This window comes from Dendrobates tinctorius, unplaced genomic scaffold, assembly GCF_039654945.1.
Source record: "Dendrobates tinctorius isolate UK_male_01 unplaced genomic scaffold, ASM3965494v1 ptg000007l, whole genome shotgun sequence".
NCBI lineage: Eukaryota > Metazoa > Chordata > Amphibia > Anura > Dendrobatidae > Dendrobates > Dendrobates tinctorius.
In genome coordinates this window covers 727,732-750,570 of record NW_027361675.1, presented here as the reverse complement: position 1 = coordinate 750,570, position 22,839 = coordinate 727,732, and the positions used below count along the sequence as shown (strand labels likewise).

Sequence of the window (22,839 nt, the reverse complement as noted above, 5' to 3'; positions counted from 1 at the left end):
TTTTTGCAGGGAACTTCCACTCAGGAAGTCCGGAGCCTACTCCACTCTGAATAAGTGGTAATGGAAAAAGAAACATTGCTTGCTACTGTTGTGTGAACCCCCTCCTTAACCGTTCCTTTGGAGTAGAGAAAGGACAAGAGACTGGAAAATTCCTTGAGCTGGGAAAAATGAGGTCACACAGGACCCATAGGACTAAACCTTCTAACAGTCTGCCTATTTAGGAAATCCTTGTCTTTCCAAGTATATACGTCAGTGTAAATAGTTGAGATTTTATTAGACTAAGGCAGATTTATTTTTGTACGTGATGGATTGAAGTGAAAGTGAAGATATTTAGGTTCTAAAGAATTTGCAAGATGACTTTAATGAACATTAGAGGTAATGGATCAAGCTAAGCGCACCACAATTCTGACGTAATTTGCATCTAAAATGTTGCCACAAATTTCTGGTACAAAGTAAGCCAAGTAATAGCTGGTGTACACTTAGGCCCTGATTCATTCTTCTTTTTGAGGGGTTGAAAGATTTGATTTGAGGATTTTTTTTTTTAATTTTGCGCCAAATTTTTTATGGCTTCTGTACCATTTTTGTGCTAGTCTTTTAAGTCCTCTTTTAATATTTTTTTGGTCTCATTTTTTTAAGTTATCCTGCCATATTTTTGTAAGTATAATTTGCAGAAATTTGCCAGTGTTTTATGAATTTTTGCGCCTTTTTTACACTAATGTTGAATCATTTTATTAAGGTTTTAAAATAACACACATTAGTCTTCAATTGTGCAAAATGTAGACAGATTTTTTTACTCTACTAGATTTTTTTTTACAATGCTTGTACCGTATTTGGGGAAAAAATAATAGTTTTTGCTATTGGGTTTCATTAAAATTTTTGCAACGTTTGGCTTTTACAGACCTTTTGTTATCTGGCACATTTAACTTTGATGTTGGACTGTGGTCATAAATCAGCTGAGAGGAGCACTAAAAAGGTAGATAAGAGTTGGGCCGGGGTCACACTTGCGAGTGCAATGCGAGAAACTTGCACGAGTCTCTCGCCTCAATACCTGGCACTGCCACCGACACTCGGGACCAGAGTGTACGGCTGCATGTACGGCTGCATGAGTTTCTCGCATTGCACTCGCAAGTGTAACCCCGGCCTTACAAACTCTGTCAGACCATCAGAATGAGTTCAATGATGGACCCTCAGTTAACTCATTCTGCAGTGGGCAATCAGGCTAAGGACGGCAAAACGTGCAAAATGTTTAATGAAAATTGCAAAATAATTATTTTTAGCCACGACTGCATACACTTATGTAAAAATAAAAAAAAATGTCCATACAGGTGGATATCCCCTTTAAACCCTCCACGACAAATACGGCGCTCTGGAAGTGCATTCTCGCAACGACAAGTACATATATGGCATAGCTATTGCCAGTCAACGCGCTGCCTCAACCGAGTTGATAAAATTTGGTTTTACCCTGTTGACACAACACACTTTTATAATCTGATGATGTACTCTGCACAACCTACACATATAGCATCACATTATAAATTCACATACCAGTTAAACCAAAATCATTATAATCAATACTATAAGTATGCCAATAGATAAATTCCTTAAGGGGTGTAGTTTCCAAAATGGGGTCACTTGTGGGGGATTTCCACAGTTTAGGCACATCAGTGGCTCCTCAAATGCAAAATGGCGCGCACACACCATTCCTGATACTTTTTCCCTTCTGAGCCATGCCTTGCGCCCAAACAGTAGTTTTACACCACATATTGGGTATCAGCGTACTCAGGAGAAATTGCACAACAATTTTTGGGGTCTACTTGATCCTGTTTCCCTTGTAAAAATAAAAAGAATTGGGGCTAAAATAACATTTTTGTGGAAAAAGTGTGATTTTTCTTATTTTCACGTCTCAATATTATAAATTTATGTGAAGCAACTGGAAATTCAAGGTGCACACCATATATCTAGATAAATTCCTTGGGGGGGCTAGTTTCCAAAATAGGGTCACTTTGTGAGGGGTTTCCACTGTTTACGCACATCAAGCTCTCTCCAAACACGACATTGCATCCGCTCAAATTCCAGCCAACTTTTCTGGAAAAGTCAAACGGTGCTCCTTCCCTTTTGTATCCTTCCCTGCTCCCAAACAGTAGTTTTCCGCACATATGGGGCGTTCTAAGGAGAAATTGCAAAGCAAATTTTGGGGTCCATTTTCTCCTGTTACCCTTGTAAAATTTAAAAATTTGGGACTAAAGTAAAATTTTTGGGAAAAAAAACCTGTTAATTTTATTCTACTACATTGCATGAATTCCTGTGAAGCTCCTGAAGGATTAATAAACTTCTTGAATGCGGTTTTGAGGACTTTGAGAGGTGCAGATTTTAGAATGGTGTCTCTTTTTGGGCGTTTTCTGTCATCATATAGGAACCTCAAAGTGACTTCAAATGTGATGTGGTCCCTAAAAAAATGATTTGGTAAATTTTGTTGTAAGAATGAGAAATTGCTGATCAACTTTTAACCCTTATAACTTCCTAACGAAAAAAAATTATGTTTCCAAAAATTGTGCTGATGAAAATTAGACATGTGGAAAATTTTATTTATTAACTATTCTGTGTGACATAACATAAGTTTAAGGGCATAAAAATGAAACGTTTGAAAATTGCGAAATTTTTGTAAATTTTCACCAAGTTTCTGATATTTTCATAAATGCTCGCAAGTCGTATCAAACAAATTTTACCACTATCATAAAGTACAATATGTCACGAGAAAACATTCTCAGAATCACTGGGATCCATTGAAGCATTTTAACAGGATTCTGGGTGAAGGGGTTAAGTAATGTATATTTCACAGTAGCACAAGCCATGAATAAAGAGTGAGCTGTTTCTAAAACATCTATACATATAATTGCCTTAAATTGCCTGTCATCCACTTCCGTCTGGATGTCCCCGAATCCCACAATCCACTGCGCTGCAGCGGAAGTACGCCGACCGCCATTTTGGAACACCCAAGTGATGCCGCTGCGATCCCAAACGCCGCTGCGATCCCGAACGCCACTGGGATCCCAGCTGCCGCTCGGATCCAGGCCGCCGCTGCGATCCCAACCGCCGCTGGGATCCCAGCTGCCGCTCGGATCCAGGCCGCCGCTGCTATCACGAGGCTGTGAAAGGGGTGTAACGAGGGGATATAACGAGAGGGGTGTAATGAAGGGGGTATAATGAGAGGGTGTAATGAGAGGGTGTAATAAGGGGGACTAATGATGGATGCCGCCGGCCCCCCCCGCCAGGACCCACCGCCTGACTACACGCGCCGGATCCCGCCGCTGCCTGCCCACCCTCCTCCGTGCAGTCACAGCCGGCAGGAAAGACCTCGGCTTGAGGCCTGTGCTGGAGATTGGGTGCGGCCACCCTCTGGTGGCACCGCACACCATCTCCAGCACAGGCCGCAAAACACTGTCTTTCCTGCCAGCTGTGAGAGGAATGTGATGAGAAGGTGTAATCAGGGGGGAGTAATGAGAGGGATGCTGCCGCCGGACCCCCGTCAGGACCCACCGCTTGACTACACACGCCGGCAGGAAAGACCGCGGCTTTCCTGCCGATTGTGACTGCATGGAAGTGGGTGGGCCGCCACCCCCAGCGCCACAAAGCTGCCCCCATCATGATGTTACTGCCCTCCCAATGCGATAGCATTGGGCACACATCTAGTTTAGGATATAATTTGGTATTGAATTGTACCTGGATTTTTAAAATAAAGATGATTTTTTTTCTATAAAAATAATAGCTGCCATTTAGTATTTCTCCACAACTATATGTATTCATTATTGACTTCTTGTCTCTAATCTGCAGGTGAACTTGAACAATGACTACCTGCCTACTGACTTTAATGCTGCGGAGAAGTGGCCAGGAATGATCCATCAGCCACTTGATCAAGGCAACTGTGCTGGCTCCTGGGCTTTTTCAACAGCAGGTAAGTCGCTAAAATATTTCAGCTCAGCCCGGACCACAATTGGTTATTGTACATTTTCCTAACAAATATAACTTGACTCTTTTATTCCTGTCTATAAATGGTTAGGTAAAATAGTGCACATAATTGCATTTTTTTTTATTATTTTACATGGCGTAAGTAAATAAAGTAAGGTTTAGAGGACTAAAAGACCATTCAGGAAAAGAAAAGTGTGGCATCTTCATGCAGTTATATGGAATTACATAATGTACTGTTAAAAAAAATATAAAAAATGTCAAATACTTAGTGATATTAGAGCATGATTTATGGTACATGTTCTGCTTGCTCTTCTTATTAAACCATCTATACACTAGACCAGATGTGTTCAGCTTGCGAGGAGCCAAATGTAGCCTGCTCTATTAGTGCTTTAACCATTTTTTGCTACAAGGAGAAAATTATGTTGTAACCTCTATGTAGCCGCTCCCTTCCAGTCATTTGGACTGTTCAGAGGACTGTTGCAGTCAACCGTTCGCAATATTATCACTCGTTCTGTGCCCTGATTGAGAGCCTGCCCTGCCCACATACAAACAAACTACAGAGCAGTCTGTCAGTCAAGGTGCGGAAGGAGTATTTATAGCGTGCTCATTGTTTGCTGAGTTCTGAGTGTTACAGCCCCCTGCTGTGCCCTGATGACTGGAAACAAGCAGCTGAAGAGAGAACATATCTTCATTTTCTCCTTGTAGCCGCTGCTCCAGTAAGGCAGTCAGGCATGACTTAAATGCTTTTTACCTCCAGATTACCATTATATCTGCAAGTAAATAGCATTTTTGATATGCCATAAATTTCTCAGATAGTACCCCTGGCATTGGATAGTATTCAAGCCCCTCTAGCACTGATTCAGTCTGACAATGTCACTGCCCTAGACAGTGTCCTGTTGTATAAGCTAATATTGGATAATCCACACTGATGTGATATCTACACTGGTAGTAAAATCTAGATTTTAGATTACATTATTATATATTACTAGCTTGGCCTGTGCAAAATATTCGCACATTGGTCGTCGGGGGCACAGGCAATTTCAGAAAAAACAAGCTGGTCAAATGTAAATGTATTTCATGAGATGATGAACACAGACAGGTATTTATATATGTAGATTGGTAATACAATAAATTCTTTTGATAAGTAGAGGCCAAAAAATGTTTTCCGGTTGAGGTGCCACCTTCAGGTTATTGTGTCTTTCTGCAGGTTTATTAAAATGAATGTTTAAACTGTATTTAGCGATAAAATCGTGAATGTGTGGTTTGTCTGGCTCTTTTCTTTCTGAAGGGAGCAAGTTTACCTTTCAAATGGTGTATCATGTGTGTGTGTGTGTGTGGGGGGCGAAGTAATCATTGAAAAAGCAGTGCATGTTTACAAATGTGTTGGCAGTGTGCTTTGGGGTACTGTGGTGCCACCTGCAGGTCATTTTTCCTTACTGCAGGTTTATGAAAATTAATGTTTAAACTGTATTTTGTGATTAAATCGTGGATGTGTGGTTTGTTTGGGTATTTTCTTGCTGAAAGGGGCAAGTTTACCTTTCATACGGTGTATCATTTGTGTGTGTGTGTGGGTGCAGTATGAATGGAGATACAAAGGAATCACCGAAAAACAGTGTTTAGAAATAATAGAATAGATTATAAATGCACGTATATCTGTCTCTTCACAGGTGTTGCTTCTGATAGGCTCTCCATTCAGTCAATGGGGCACATGACTCCTGCTCTGTCCCCGCAGAATCTTCTGTCATGTGACACAAAAAATCAGCAAGGATGTCAAGGAGGACGTGTAGACGGGGCATGGTGGTATCTGAGAAGGCGAGGGTGTGTGAATCAAATAGATCTCCATTAATTAAATGTGGTTGTGTATGTTTTATGTCCGTCTATTCCAAACATTTCTTTCCTCATTTTCAGTTTCCAGATGTTAAAAAAAAAAATTGTTCTCTATGCAGGAGAAAAGATGAATGATTTACACAAGCTATTATCTTAGAGTAGTCTAGCCAGGTGTACTGGCTATAATCATCTTATATAGTAGTCCATGGATCGCATAGGAAGGGTGAAAAACAAAATAGACCCTAACAGGATAATTAGTAAAAAGGCTTCCAAAAAACAATAGTGCAAGTATTATGTACTGTTTCACACATCCGAACTATCACGGCTGATAATGATGTTGCACAGGTCCACCACTAGGTCACAATATGTATACTTGCAGCCATGCAAATATATTTTGAGAGTTTCTGTAGTTGATTGCGTTGACCTGGCAGCTTATCTCCAAAGAAAGGCACTGTGGAATTTAGTGGGAAGGTGGATTTTGGGATGGTTCTTTATAAGTAAACTAGGTTGATATTGTACTTTTGTATACATAATTTTTGTAGTTAATTAGTTAAATAGTGTACATGAAGTATATACATGAGTTATATAGCTCCAACATATAGAGCTTTAAAGACATTGTCATTGCTCCCTGTCCCCAATCTAAATTTCCTAGCCCAGCTTTTATTATTGTGTAGGTGTATAGTGTTTGTATAGAGGATTTTCTCTCTTGTGGGGTTTATAGATTATTGGTATTCTTCTGAAGAGATTTCTCATAGGATGAGAATTTTAAACAATAGATTTTCTATAAACGTTTCTATGATTTAATTTTCTGGAATGTAATTAAATTTTCTTATTTTCTTTCAGGATTGTAACCGAGGACTGTTATCCATTTGTGGCTCCAAATACAAATGGACCTCCTGCTTCTTGCATGATGCATAGTCGTTCCATGGGGCGAGGGAAAAGACAGGCTACTAACAACTGCCCAAACCCATATGCGTCATCTAATGAAATCTACCAGTCCACACCTGCTTATCGCTTGGCATCCAGTGTAAGTTGACTTTCAGTGATTTTCAGTATTGGTATAAAGTTCATCAACAGGTTAATGTGGCCTTCTCTTTTGGAACAGAAGAAAAGTCTATGTGAATTTGGGGCAAACTGCGTTGTTTCACTGTCTGTGTCACAAAAGTGGATCGTGGACCTGTGTCACGAGAAGGGGTTACCCAGGAGGGATGTGGCTAATTGGCTACCTTGTCTTCACTAGAGCTCCTGATTGTGGAGTTAGGCTTGCGCTGCAGGTATTTGCCAGGTACCAGTCAAACCAGTCCTGGGCAGTCCCCAGTACTGCAGGATTGCAGACACAGATATGGACTCAGAGTCACTGGCAGGAGAGGATTCGGATACTGGTATAAGACAGTATGGATTCTGAATCACCAGACAGGACAGACACTGATCCTAGTTCAGACAACACGGGTTTCAAGAATAGGTTCAGACAACACGGGTCTCATGTTCAGGTTCAGACACCATGGGACTCAAAGACAGAGAACTGGCAACATACTAGCTGCACACACAGAAAGTAGGGAAATTACAGGGGTTGCTCAGGCTCCTCCCTACTGGGGAGCGTGCCTTATATGCCACATGCCTCCCAGCTATTGGCTGGGGGCATTTCCAAAGTGCGTACACTGCCTATTTAAGAATCGGGCACGTGTTTGCTAGGCATGCCATCAGACCTGGCCCAGGGGAGCAGGAAGCCGCAGCTGGAAATGGAGACAGCACTGAGTGTCAGGGGCGCTGAGCATGTCGGCATCCGTGCCAGGAGGAGGGAGAGGGACCATGAAGGGATGCCATCATTGGCACTACAGTACCCCCCTTAAGCCCCTTCTTCAAAATTGCAAGGTCTCTCCGCAGAAGAAGTGGGGCATGAATATTCTCCTTGGACTCCCATGATGTCTTATTGAGGTCCCGTTCTCTCCTGTCCACTAGAAAGAAGATTTCCCCTATCCCCTTCACCAAGACATCCTCAGAGCAGAATGAAGCAGGTGGAGTAGCAGGATCCTTGAATTGAAAAGCCTCTCCCTGTACGGCATGACCAACCACCATCTTGGAAGAATCAAAGACAAGTTGAGGTTTTTCCTCCTGGTTGGTGGATAGGAAAGACTTGGAAAGCACATCCGCCTTGACGTTCTCATCAACCAGCCACTTGAGAATTGAAGATACCCTCTCTGGGTCCATATTCAAACCAGTGTCCACGAAGATACATCCTCGAGGCAATGGATCCCAGGAGCAGGTCTATGGAATACTCGCCCAGATTGTGTGGAGGTTATGTCTCCTCTTTCACCCTATTGGAGACATCCAGACCAGTTGGCGGATGGCAGACCTGGCAGAGAAGATGGTGTCACCAGCGGCTGAACTGGACGTACACCTCTCGTAAAACTACTGTCCCCAATGAACACCTCACTGGATCTAGAGTCTGGAACGGGCTCATGAGTTCGCAGCCATGGAAGACCCAAGAGAAGTGGATGAAATAGACCAGACAGTACATAGAGTTACATGAGTTCTACTTGCTCAGAAACAACTTGAATGACTTCGGATGTAGCACTTCCCTCAACTGACTACAGCATGGTTCAGGTTCAGACACCATGAGACTCAAGGACAGGGACCTGGCAACATACTAGTTGCACATACACTAAGTAGGGAAACTACAGGGGTTACTCAGGCACCTCCCTAACGGGGAGGGTGCCTGATATACCTGATGCCTCCCAGCTATTGGCCAGGGGCATTTCCAAAGTGAGTGCGCTGCCCCTTTAAGAGTCGCCGGAAGACCTGCAGGATGTGCACAGGCCCAGGGTAGCAGAAAGCCACAGCAGAGAATGAAGACATGGACGAGCAGTGAATATGTCAGCGTCCTTGCCAGGAGGAAGGAGTGAGACCACGCAGGGACGCCACCATTGGCATTAGAGTCTGCTTATAGAAATTATTTATAGTTTAGCACTATTCCCTATGGCGCTGTACGATTTTGTATGCAGTAACAAGTAGATTAGTAAAAATCACTTTTGTGTGTATAAAATAAGATCCTGGTAATTGTCTGAGTAATGCTATAATTTGGGGGGTAAGCACTGAGCAGTGGTAGACATATCATTGGTTCAACCTTTGCCTTCACACAGGTGCCCAAGAGGTAAGGGGGCCCATTGTATCACAAACAAAGAATGCTAATATAATAAATATATAATCAGGAGTAAACTGTCTAAAGTAATTGAAATGAGAAGTACCAGTGTTTAGCATGATGAATCCTGTGTTAATAGACAATCTGTAATGTTAGCTGTGACAATACTGGTGCAGTCATGAACTCATTATCCCATTTTTTTCCGGCAGGAAAAAGAGATAATGAAAGAGATATTTGACAATGGTCCAGTGCAAGGTAGGTATAAGATCAGTAACACTATGCAGTGCATTAAAATACTAAGGACTATTTCTATTTTATTATGTGTGGGTATATAAGTGTAAATTATGAATAATATTAGTACAACCAAGACTTGCACTGTATTGGTGCTTTGTGGCTGGCATTTTATGAGACTATTTTGGCTTGCAATCCTTATATTGAAGAGGAAACAGTTCGTCATAAATTGTAGCAATGTCAAAAGGAGGTTCTGCAGCAGCTGAGGTGTGAATTTGCTGCTTTATATGGTCATTTTCTACATCTGGTAATATTCTCATAATTTATAGATAATGTTACATTACCCCATATATTCAAGGTCACCCTAAAGACTACAGTGGCTTTGGCATGTGCAGGCATTTCTACATAGACATGAAGACCACATGTCCTCCTAGATTGCATCAGGGACATTATTGCATGGAATGAACATTCACGAAGGTTATATCCACCTGTTTAAAGTTAATCTAATATATAAAGCTCAATGTGTGGTATGTACAGTTGTGGCCAAAAGTATTGACACCCCTGCAATTCTGTCAGATAATACTCAGTTTCTTCCTTAAAATGATTGCAAACACAAATTCTTTGGTATTATTATCTTCATTTAATTTGTCTTAAATGAAAAAACACAAAAGAGAATGAAGCAAAAAGTAAAACATTGATCATTTCACACGAAACTCCAAAAATGGGCCAGACAAAAGTATTGGCACCCTCAGCCTAATACTTGGTTGCACAACCTTTAGCCAAAATAACTGCGACCAACTGCTTCCGGTAACCATCAATGAGTTTCTTACAATGCTCTGCTGGAATTTTAGACCATTCTTCTTTGGCAAATTGTTCCAGGTCCCTGATATTTGAAGGGTGCCTTCTCCAAACTGCCATTTTTAGATCTCTCCACAGGTATTCTATGGGATTCAGGTCTGGACTCATTGCTGGCCACCTTAGAAGTCTCCAGTGCTTTCTCTCAAACCATTTTCTAGTGCTTTTTGAAGTGTTTTGGGTCATTGTCCTGCTGGAAGACCCATGACCTCTGAGGGAGACCCAGCTTTCTCACACTGGGCCCTACATTATGCTGCAAAATTTGTTGGTAGTCTTCTGACTTCATAATGCCATGCACACGGTCAAGCAGTCCAGTGCCAGAGGCAGCAAAGCAACCCCAAAACATCAGGGAACCTCCGCCATGTGTGACTGTAGGGACCATGTTCTTTTCTTTGAATGCCTCTTTTTTTCTCCTGTAAACTCTATGTTGATGCCTTTGCCCAAAAAGCTCTACTTTTGTCTCATCTGACCAGAGAACATTCTTCTAAAACGTTTTAGGCTTTTTCAGGTAAGTTTTGGCAAACTCCAGCCTGGCTTTTTTTATGTCTCGTAGTAAGAAGTGGGATCTTCCTGGGTCTCCTACCATACAGTCCCTTTTCATTCAGATGCCGACGGATAGTATGGGTTGACACTGTTGTACCCTGGGACTGCAGGGCAGCTTGAACTTGTTTGGATGTTAGTTGAGGTTTTTTATCCAACATCCGCACAATCTTGCGTTGAAATCTCTTGTCAATTTTTCTTTTCCGTCCACATCTAGGGAGGCTAGCCACAGTGCCATGGGCTTTAAACTTCTTGATGACACTGCGCACGGTAGACACAGGAACATTCAGGTCTTTGGAGATGGACTTGAAGCCTTGAGATTGCTCATGCTTCCTCACAATTTGGTTTCTCAAGTCCTCAGACAGTTCTTTGGTCTTTTTTTTCTCCATGCTCAATGTGGTACACACAAGGACACAGGACAGAGGTTAAGTCAACTTTAATCCATGTCAACTGGCTGCAAGTGTGATTTAGTTATTGCCAACACCTGTTAGGTGCCACAGGTAAGTTACAGGTGCTGTTAATTACACAAATTAGAGAAGCATCACATGATTTTTCGGACAATGCCAATACTTTTGTCCACCCTCTTTTTTATGTTTGGTGTGGAATTATATCCAATTTGGCTTTAGGACAATTCTTTTTGTGTTTTTTCTTTTAAGACAAATTAAATGAAGATAATAATACCAAAGAATTTGTGTTATCTGACAAAATTGCAAGGGTGTCAATACTTTTGGCCACAACTGTATGTGTGTGTGTGTATGTCCGGGATTGGCATCCGCACCGTCGCAGCTACAGCCACAAAATTTGGCACAGACACGCGTCTGGACCCCGAGAGTGTCCTAGGCTATGTTGTGAGGCGAACTTTTAACCCCGCGCGTTCCAATTCACCAAACAATTTTGCCCCTATCTACATAATGGGGAAAAAGTGTGTGCGTATCAAGCCCCGCCCCTCATTATGATGTCATAATGGTTGCCATGACGACGCTGATGTCATCATGGGTTGCAAGCCCCGCCGCTCATTATGATGTCATAATGGTTGACTATGGGATGGAGGATATGTATGATGGGTATATGGGCACTGGACTATGGGATGGAGGATGTGTGATTGGTATATGGGCACGGGCCTATGGGATGGAGGACATGTATGACGGGTATATGGGCACGGGACTATGGGTTGGCGGATATGTATGATGGGTCTATGGGCACTCTACTATGGGATGGCGAATATGTATGATGGGTATATGGGCAAGGGACTATGGGATGGAGGATGTGTGATGGGTATATGGGCATGGGACTATGGGATGGAGGATGTGTGATGGGTATATGGGCACTCGACTATGGGATGGAGGATATGTATGATGGGTATATGGGCACGGGCCTATGGGATCGTGGATATGTATGATGGGTATATGGGCACGGGACTATGGGATGGAGGATAATTATAATTTGCTATAACTAACCACAGTTAGTTACTATGCCCGGGCAGCGCCGGGCTCTTCAGCTAGTATTTAATAATGTTGGACTTATTTAGTTTTATTAGCTATGAAGTGTCCCTTTTTTTTGATAACTAGATGGTGGCCCGATTCTAACGCATCGGGTATTCTAGAATAGGTATGTAGTTTATACATGAAGATATCGCTGATTGCGGCAAATCCTTGTGGCAGGAGATGACCCGCGGCAACTGTTGGGAGATCAGTGGCTAGCGCCGCAGATCTCCCGGCGGTAGCGGTGGCGTGCGTCATTCGAATTCCGCGCCAATTTGCGGCTTGACTGCGCCTGTCGCTGATTGGTCGCGGCCGGCCGCGACCAATCAGCGACGCGGGATTTCCGTTACAAACAGAGACAGACAGACAGAATTAGATGATTATATAGTAGATTATATAAAATGTGTATGAAGTGTATAAATTGTGTATGAATTATGTATTTCATTGTTGTCTAATTTCATAGCAATTATGGAAGTGCATGAAGACTTCTTTATGTATCAGAGTGGCATGTATAGACATACGCCAGTGATGACTGGAGAACACGAGCGATTCCGTCGTCACGGCACACATTCTGTTAGAGTTATTGGGTATGTAGCGAGTTTAATCATTTCGATTGGTGGTTGTGAATGCTAACAGTATTTTGTATGACATTTGTAGGGAATTTTTGCATTGACTATAGACAGTTGTGGGATTGGCCTCTCATAAAATCATGAAAGACATATTCCCATATGCTTAATTGTCTGTAATGCCATACAAAGCCCCCTCTGTGATCGTAGCTGATTTTGAGTCACGTAATAATAAATCAATCTTTCCTGACCTTACAAAAGTACGGTACTTGGATCATTTCCTGACATCAGTTTTCTGCATTTTCCCATCTTATAAAGTACCTAGGACCTCTGGAGCCCTCACCAATGCTAAAAATGAAGGGTGGATTTTCCTGTACATTGCATGGCTGGGTGCTGATGTGCAGGAACAGTGAAGATGATGTGTTATTAAAATATTATTAAAATCAGGTTTCATTGAGGGCTCAGAGGGCTGGACCCTGACCGACCATGAAGTGATGGTGTATCCTAGCAGGAAGAGGAACATCCAGTCCTTAAATATAAAACAGAATTGCCTGTTTGTAGGGAAACATTTGCTTTGCTGTCCTTTTCTTGGTAAATTTTGATGCAGAATAATTACAGTTAGCCTGAGGATACTGTAGGAGAATCTCCATGGTGGCTGCACAGCTTTGATGATGGAATGTATCAAGTATTTGGGAAAATGAGAAATGGGAAAGTAAACTTGGCTAGCATCGTGCCCCCACTGAATACATAGCAATGTTTAGCAGGATGCACAACAGTACCGTGTACTTCGTTTATTTATGGATATGTATTTTTACTAGGGGATTAACAAAATAAGCTTTTTACATTTTTGTATACTTCAAGAACAGTGTGCTGAAACATAAAAATAAAACATATTAAAAAAGTGGTATTTCCAGAACCACAAATTATGCCCATGGGATAGAGGATAACTCACTGATCGCTGGGGGTTTGATCTCTGGGACCCCAATGATCCTGAGATTTGGACCCTGTAGAGCCCCATCTTGGATGTAGCGAAGATGCACTTGCTCAATTTCTGCTCCTTTCATTGTCTATGGGACTGCTGGAGAAGGCCAAGTAGAGTGCTCAGCTATTTCATGTAGACCAATAGTCAATCCCAGGTCTTGGATCGCTGCGAGGCCAAGCAGTCAGAGACCCAATAATCCGTAAATTATCTTTGTCTGCGTGGCCGTTTCTAACAATACCTTTCATGTGGAAAAGAGAACTTTTTTAGATATCTTCCACCCAGTGGGTACTAAGATCCAACCAATCTAAATTCGGTCCTGCCCTTTCATGAATCCCACTAATGACAACCTTTGGAACTATTGAGCTTAGAGATTATATTCCTGACAGCATAGGTGGCTCAAAGTGTTGTATCATTAAGGCAAGCACGGAGCATATTGGCTACTATGGCTTGAATGTCATAGAGGGAGGTGGGCTAAGATAGTTTAAGGGTTGATTGACTATAATATCCCTGTTGGTCTACAATAGTGAATGGGTCCAGAAGGTAACCCGCCTCACCAATATCCGGAAAGTGACTGTTGCCTTTGGTACATGTTACATTTTAAGCACTAAACTGTTGGAATGCCAAGATACTCCAGCCATACACAAGCAAAATTAGTAGAAATTACATTTTTAGCTATTAAACTGCATTTTAGGTTAACATTTCATCAAATTTAGTTCTTCAAAATGTATTTAGAAAGGATTTTTATACAAATAATCTTGGTGTCTTTGAATTTAGAGGAAGGGTGAGGCAGGAAAATTATAACGATCTCCTGAAGGGATAAGGGGACATGTAGTGCCTTGTCCTGACCTCTTCTCTCCACCCAGAGGAGACTCCAACACATCCTGTACTACCCTTACTGTGCTGGACCGAGCTGGTGCCAAGTTTGTGATGTCTAGCCAAAGATAGTAGTGACCGTAAGGGCAGGTAGGGTAAGCAACATATTTAATAAGGAAAGAGATTCTGGTGAACAGGATGAGACGTGTAGTGAAAAATGTATACAGAATGTGTATGAGCTGTATGTATCATTATGATAGCAGGACGGCAGAGGAATTACGAGACTGTAGATCATGGCACATTTTTTCTGGAGTGACCTTGCTAATTTGTCTCACTAAATTCCACACATTGCTCAGGAATGCCACAGCTATGGCAGTCTGTAATCTTGCCTCTGGCCCAGATCTTGATCATATCACTAGCTGTGCATGTTACTATAGGGGCATAGTGCACACTTTCTGTACAACCATCTTCTTTCTACCAGTAGTAGATAAAAAAAATTCTATATACTGTAAATAAAGCTAGAATAAGTATGTCTTAGACATTCCCCAAAAAATGTATTATTATAGAGGACTGTATACAAAAAAAATCTGTCCCATCTAAATATCATGGTGATGCTGAAGGATTGATATTGTGCTCTTTTTAATAGAATATCAACAACACTAACTGGAAAGCCATGAAAACAAAAAGCAAAGCTGGCAGGTCTACGAAGCTTATTGACCATATGAAGACTTTTTGTAGATTGACTTTCCGCTTTTAAAGGCAAGCTAGAGCATTGAGTTGCCTTCATTATCATTTGTGATAATTGGAAAGTCACAGCACAGAAAATCTCCATATATCTGCAACCATAAGGTGCATTTACACCTGCCAGTGCGCTGTGTTAAGATGCTGCCGATTGGCAACATGCTTGTAGGACGGCGGTCATTTAATGGACTGTAGACTGTACCTGGTGAAGCACATAGAACTGTCATCATTATAGATAATTCTGTGCGCATAGACTGCCAATGATCTCAGCAGACCAGTAGCTGTTTGCCATGGACGATGTGCTGCCGAGGATGATTATCTTTTGGGCAAACCTAAAGATCATTTCACCCTTTTTCGGTTTGCTAATTCGCCGGATGATTGGCAGCCTTTTTACATTGCATCATTATCAGGATTGCTCTTTCCGAATAATCATGCAGTGTTAATGCCCCCTTAGGTCTCATTCAGATATAAGATGAAATAAATTTTCACCAGTGTGCTGGATTCCGTTTTCATTTATTTTTAGTCCATGTGTCTTGTTTTAATCATCAATGTAGAATGTATTTTTTTTTTTCTCGTATGCCAAAAATTCAAAATTTCAAGTGTCTCCTAAATAGTAAAAAGCAGATAGCACTCAGATGACACACCAATGGCATCTGTGTGCTGTCTATTTTATTCATGGACACATTGATTTTAATGGGCAAGTTTGATCCATGATTAAGTTAGAAAACCGGCCACGTCTCTTTTTGCTTTTTGTCAGACACACAGTCCGCAGAAAAATGTGGTCATGAAAACAGTCTCAAAGAATATAATGGGTATGTGTTTTATCTGAGAAAAACACATTATACAAATAAATACACAATGCACAATATGTACTTTGCCAAGAGTATTGCACAGTGTTCAAAAAATATATATTTGACTTTTTTTTCTGTCTTTACTAGGTGGGGAGAAAATCTGACTCTTAATGGACGTGTACAGAAATACTGGGTAATATAACATATAGCAATTTATGTAGATATAAGTGCAGTAGATGGCGAGTTGATATAATTTCACTAAATGTATAATGTACACAGCAATAAGTCTGCCATATACATCAGTTAGATATATGTAAGTAGCTCTCATCACTTCTCCTTAGTTTCTAGATAGTACTGGCAATCTTGGATTTGCTGCATCTAAAAGACACTAGGATTCGATTCATCAAATGAAGTCTGGCATAAAGCATTTGGAAAAGTTGCAAAATTTTTGCCCAATGCAAGGTCAATCTGTGTGCCAGGCAGTAATTATAGCATATTCACTGTATAGTGAGCGGTGACTGAAACTGCTCCCTGCACCACACTGATGACTGGAAGTGAGCCGCAGCAGGGAGAATAACATTTTTCTTCTCCCTGTAGTCGCTGCTCCAGTAAAACACTGGCATGATTTAAGCGCTATTACCACTATTTATGCAGGTAAATAGCATTTTTGGAGTCGACAGGTTCCATTTAAGAGGTAAAGTGTCTAGGAAACCGGCAAGTTCGGATGACTTTTAGGCCATGCAGTGCACCCTGGGTAATAAAACATGAAAATAACCTGTTCATAAAAAATCATCAGTTACATCCAGAAAATGGGGTGATTTTTTTTTTCTCACTTGTTATCCGTTTGCAGTCTTATTTTTTCCAGCAGCAGCTATTAATCATTTACAGGACCATTTACAGATTTCTAAGTTAAAGAATTGCAATGTATCCATAAAAAAAAAACAGGTTTTCTTTTTGGTGCATCCATAGACTTAAGCATCATCTGACAATTGGAAAAAAAATAGTGCATGCTGCAATTTTTTTTTTCACATGCTGATTCGGTCAGTGAAAAAAAAAAAAACGCTCATCTGCTCTGTCTCATTGTATAACATTTGTCCATGTACTATAAGTTTTTTTCATAGACAGCACTTGGACTCAAAATACGCTCTTATGAACCTACCGAAAAAGAAGGGGTCTCTAGTGCCAATTCTTTCCTATTATCTTTCCTCACTCATGTCCCTTTTTTGTCCTACTTAGTTGGCTGCTAATTCCTGGGGCAAGGACTGGGGAGAAGATGGATATTTCCGTATCGTTCGTGGTGAAAATGAGTGTGAAATAGAAACTTTCGTAGTTGGAGTTTGGGGAAGAGTCAGTATGGAAGATGTTTCACACAAGAAATAATGGTATCAACAGAAGGACAAGACTTTGTTAAAATTGTAACAGGCAAACCGTGGGATGTATGTAACTCTTTACCTTCAAATATGTCCACTGCCCAATAAGTGGTTGTCCTAGGTGGCTGGGTGTGTAGACCACACAAAAGGAGGGTCTATTATCAGCTTGATGTGAGGGATATGATTTCCAGGACATCTACCCACAGTAATCACAGCATGCGGACGCTGGAAACATGATGATAAAGTAATATATCATTGACTATTTCACCCACCATTCAGATGTTCTCCTCAACACATCCCATACACACATGAGGTATCACATGAGAAGCACCTTCTCTATCTAGAATTCTGCTGTCCACACATCAGTTTTATCACTATTCTCTAGATGAGGCAGGACATAATTACTGACCCTGTGGTGCTGACACGGGAGATTCACAGCCTGTGGCTTTAGAGGGGATAACAGTGCACATAATCCTATAATCTCTATAGGGATCAAAGGCATATTGTTTGGGGCTATATACCGGGGGCACGCAGGCTTGTGAACCTGTCATAGACAGACATTTCTCTCTGGGGCCAAAAACTGCGAGAGGGTTGAGGCTTCCATATAGAGGTCAGTTCCACTTAGGACCAAAGTGAACCATACACTTTATAGAATAAAGCTAAATATCATTAGGCCCAATGATATGTTGATCTGCTCTGTATATACATCTGTAAGATACCGGATGCTTTCTATGCCACATTACCATTCACATTCCACTAACCCCCAAATGCTATTTTTTTTAATTCATAGATCACTTTTATTAGAAACCTAAATTGTAATGTATAAAAACCTGAAATGTGAAATCTATTTATTAATATGTTTATATATAAAGATTGTTTCTATCTATGTTCCCCCATACAATTGGATTTCTATGATATATCAGGCAATAATATGATAAATGATGACATTCTCAACATTCCAGTCTGAATAAAAATATTGTTTTCCACCAAACGTGCAAAGCTGTGTTCTTAATGGAAAAAGAAATACTACAAAATGACATTTCGATTCATATAACTAAGGCTAGCAGAAGTTGGCCCACTAAGAATACATATGATTATGCATACTATCTCCTTTCATGTGATCCTCCGATACTTTGTGTGTAGACATTTGCTGTTCGGTGGCACAGCACGCACAGGCATTTCTGTGTTCATATCCTGAGCACTGGTCTGTGAAATATTGTCTTTGCTTCATAAACAGTTGGTCACTTTGATTAGTTACCTCTGTGTTTGGTGTTACAAGGCCCTAAAGGTCACATGCCACCCTTTGTGGCATCCCACGGGCCATCCTTGCTTGCTTTTGTGCACTAGCCGTGCCAGACATTCTATGACAAAGGCATGCACAGACAGTTTATGTGATGTCCATGGAACTTTTCATAAGCTCTACAGTGCTACTTTTCCCAGAAGGAGGGGTTGAATATTTCAATATTCCTTTTTTTCACTATTATTAGATATTAAGGGGCAAATATATTAACATAAAATGTTCCAATGGTAACAAATCTTTACATTGCTACTGGATCAGGGAAATGCTGTAGATATAGTATATATTGACTTCAGCAAAGCATTTGACAAAGTATCTCACCCAATCCTTATTGAAAAAATGGCTAAGTATGGAATAGACAAGGCAACTGTTAGGTGGATTCATAACTGGCTTAGTGATTGGACCCAAAGAGTGGTCGTAAATGGCTGCACATCCAGTTGGAAGAATGTCTCAAGTGGGGAACCACAGGGCTCTGTCCTGGGCCCTGTATTGTTCAACATCTTTATCAATGATTTAGATGAAGGAATTGAGGGTAAACTGATTATGTTTGCTGAGACACAAAGCTAGGAGGGAAAGTTAATACTAGAGAAGAGAGAGGATTCAAAAAGATATAAATAAATTTGAGCAGTGGGCAGCAACTAACAGAATGGTTTTTAACAGGGAAAAATGCAAAGTACTACATCTGGGCAACAAAATTGAAAAAAGCATATACGGAATGGGAGGAATAGGGCTAAGCAACAGCACATGTGAAAAAGACTTGGGTATACTAATAGATCACAGACTGAATATTAGTCAACAGTGTGATGCAGCAGCAAAAAAGGCAAATGCGATTCTAGGATGTATTAACAGAAGCATACAGTCTAGATCACGTGAAGTCATTATTGCCCTCTACTCCTCTTTGGTCAGACCTCATCTGGAATACTGTGTCCAGTTTTGGGCGCCACATTTTAAAAAAAGACATCAACAAACTGGAGCAAGTTCAGAAAAGAGCGACCAGAATGGTGACCGGTCTGCAATCCCTGTCTTATGAGGAAAGGCAGCAGGATTTGGGAATGTTTAGCTTGCAGAAGAGGAGACTGAGAGGAGACTTAATAGCTGTCTACAAATATCTCAAGGGCTGTCACATTGTAGAAGGATCAGCTTTATTCTCATTTGCACAAGGAAAGACTAGAAGCAATGGGATGAAACTGAATGGGAGGAGACACAGATTAGATATTAGAAAAAACTTTTTGACAGTTAGAGTGATCAATGAGTGGAACAGGCTGCCATGAGAGGTGGTGAATTCTTCAATAGAAGTCTTCAAACAGAGGCTGGACAGACATCTTTCTGGGATGATTTAGAGAATCTTGCTCAGAGCAGGGGGTTGGACCAGATGGCCCAGGAGGTCCCTTCCAACTCTACGATTCTATGATTCTATGGAATAATGGTAAATGTAGGCATTTTTTGGGAAACTCCTCCCCAGCTTTTAAAGCAGCACAGGTTTAGAGACACTGACCTAAACGGAAACTCTTCTGTCCTTACTAATGAACCTGGATTCATGTAGCTTATACAGGCAACTAAACTGCTATACCGGGGGTCCAATAAGAAGAATGTAGGTTGAATCTGTGCCTTATTGAACGTGATGGTATATTGGCACGGTGAAACTGCAAGTAAACATATAATACAATAGTAAGTATGGGGTACATAGGAATACATAATATACATTACATAGATTATCTGCGCTAATAGCTAACCAGGGGAGAGCTAACTAAGTGGGGTGATCTAGGACAGGGTTTAGATGTGGGGAGCATGATTACTTACCGTCTATGCTAACGCAGGGAGAGAAGAGGGATGAGGTGCTTCTAGTATGCAAGCAGAAGGAAAATGGTGGACTGGAGGGAAAATGGGCTGAGCTATCCATAATCCCTTGAAAATTACCCATGATACATGGGAATTTGGAGGGAAGCAAAAACGAAACCAAAAACAGAATAACACTGCAGTTATTATTTTCGCCACTAGATGGAGCCAAAACAATGAACATTAAATCTGAGCATCATCGATATTCTGAGCAAATTACTGCATATAAATTATCAAAATAGATAGTCAAGAGTCATTAATTATGTCGGAGACAGAACAGAAACAGAGGTGTATATCGCGAAGCTCAAAGATTCTAAGTCAGAAATGTCACAGATAAGTCCAAACTCCTGTCTAGTTACTACCATTGAAGCGCATGTAAATCAGCAATATAATATTGAACTCAGAAGCAGAAGATTGAGAAGAGGTAACAATAAAGATGTTACTCCGATTTAAACCAAATCATTTTATACTACAAGATTATTGTGAACAAGCTCTCCTATGGATGCTTGCATCACGATCATGATGCAGTCTATAAAAAGGCTGCACAAAAGATCATGGTTCTCAGCAGCACATCGTCCTGAGGACCTGTGCTACCATATACAATTGTCGCGATCCATTTTTGGATCTGTGTTAGAGTTTGGACTCTCTTATATAAACCTTTTTCCTTTCTGGCCCTCGGGGGTTAATATGGGTTTTTGCCCCTGGTGGCCGCTGGTGTTACTACAACTGTAGTTGGTCGGCTGCTGGGTTTCCCCCCCCGGTGGCCGCTGGTGTTACTACATTTTTAGTTAGTCAGCAGGTGGTGACTACTCCCACTTCCCTTTATAAGGCCACCTGGTGCTGCAATTCACTGTTGGTAATACTGGTCATTTGCTAACCAACCTTGGTGAAGACTGGACCTACCTGGTGCAGAGGGGGTTCAGCTTATCTGGAGCAGTGGTGTTGCTGCCGGATGCTGATCGGGTGCCTTACTCTGCTGCTTGGAGCATTGGCAGCAGATAAAGCTAAATTTTGGGTTTTGGTTGCTTTAACCCCGTGATGTGTTTTATCTTTCCTTTGGTTTGCTGTGCAGTTCTCTTTATTCCCTGTCTCACCTCTTGGGGAGGGGGTTGGGGGTTTAGCTCAGGGCTATACAGGAGATAGGGACAGATCGGGGACTTGGGCCTCACTACCATCAAGTGTACCCCCAAGTTAAGGAAAGTCAGGGCACCTCCTTAGCCTGAGGGGCAGTTCAGGGGCCCAGGTTCCAGGTCTCCTGTTTTTTCCCTACTGCCCCGTGACAACAATGGCAGCTTATGCACACTGGCCAATCAAATCAACCAAATTGTTTGTTTTGACAGAGATGCATACTAATCTATGAAACAACTGCAGACTGGTAAACGTTGCTGGTTTGCAAGTTCTTTAATAATGTAAACGAGCCATAGCACAGAGTCCACTACTTCTTAAATTGGGTTGCCTTCTTATCTGTTCTACAAGGGGGAAAGGGGATGTACACACTGGGTGTGAATAAAGCAGATAACATCACTAATGGGGGTTGTGTATGTACACATAAAGTGTACATGCAACAGATAAAGCCACTAATGAGGCTAGTGTAGGTACACACAGGGTTTACCATGCAACAGATAAAGCAACTAATGGTTGTAGTGTATGTGCACACAGGGTGCACATGCAGCAGATAAAGCCATTAATAGGAGATAGGAGTAGGATATGTGCACACAGGGTGTACATGCAGCAGATAAAGCCATTAATAAGAGTAGGATATGTGCACACAGATTGTACATGCAGGAGATAAAGCAACTAATTGTAATAGTGTATGTGCAAACAGGGTGTACATGCAGCAGATAAAGCCAATAACAGGAGTAGGGTATGTGCACACAAGGCATACATGCAGTAGCTAAAGCCACTGTGTATTATAATACCATTCTTGTAGATGAGATTTTGCAACAAAAAATATTGGTAACGCTAAAATACCACATCCAAGATATCACTAAATGGAATATTCCAGTTGCAAAACTTTATGCATTACATAGTGGAATGCGTTGAGAACAATAAAACATAAAAATGATCAATGTAAATCAAAATTAATATCTGGATTTAGAATGATACTCAAGATCAAAGTGTAAAATCAAATTACAGGTTAATCCAACTTCAGTGGAAATGCCTCAAAACAAGAAAATGATGCTCAGTAGTGTGTGTGGCCTCCATGTGCCTGTATGACCTCCCTACAACTCTTGGGCATGCTCTTGATGAGACGGCGGATGTTCTCCTGAGGGATCTCCTCCCAGACCTGATTAAAGCATCTGTCAACTCCTGGACAGTCCATGGTGCAACGTGGCGTTGGTAGATGGAACAAGACATGATGTCCCAGATATGCTCTATTGGATTCTGGTCTGGCCAGTCCATA

The 22,839-nt window shown here is 41.3% G+C and overlaps 1 protein-coding gene across 1 annotated transcript in view; it reads left to right on the top strand.

The window, feature by feature from the left end:
* The window catches only part of TINAGL1 (tubulointerstitial nephritis antigen like 1), a 90,643-nt gene extending 72,350 nt beyond the window's left edge, over window positions 1-18,293 (top strand). The window contains exons 6-12 of the mRNA XM_073571796.1: window positions 3,832-3,952; window positions 5,634-5,784; window positions 6,637-6,820; window positions 9,142-9,187; window positions 12,503-12,626; window positions 16,080-16,125; window positions 17,169-18,293. Of these exons, the coding sequence (XP_073427897.1) occupies window positions 3,832-3,952; window positions 5,634-5,784; window positions 6,637-6,820; window positions 9,142-9,187; window positions 12,503-12,626; window positions 16,080-16,125; window positions 17,169-17,312 (816 nt within the window). The 3' untranslated portion in view covers window positions 17,313-18,293. The remainder of the gene's footprint in view (window positions 1-3,831; window positions 3,953-5,633; window positions 5,785-6,636; window positions 6,821-9,141; window positions 9,188-12,502; window positions 12,627-16,079; window positions 16,126-17,168) is intronic.
* Window positions 18,294-22,839: the final 4,546 nt, after the last annotated feature.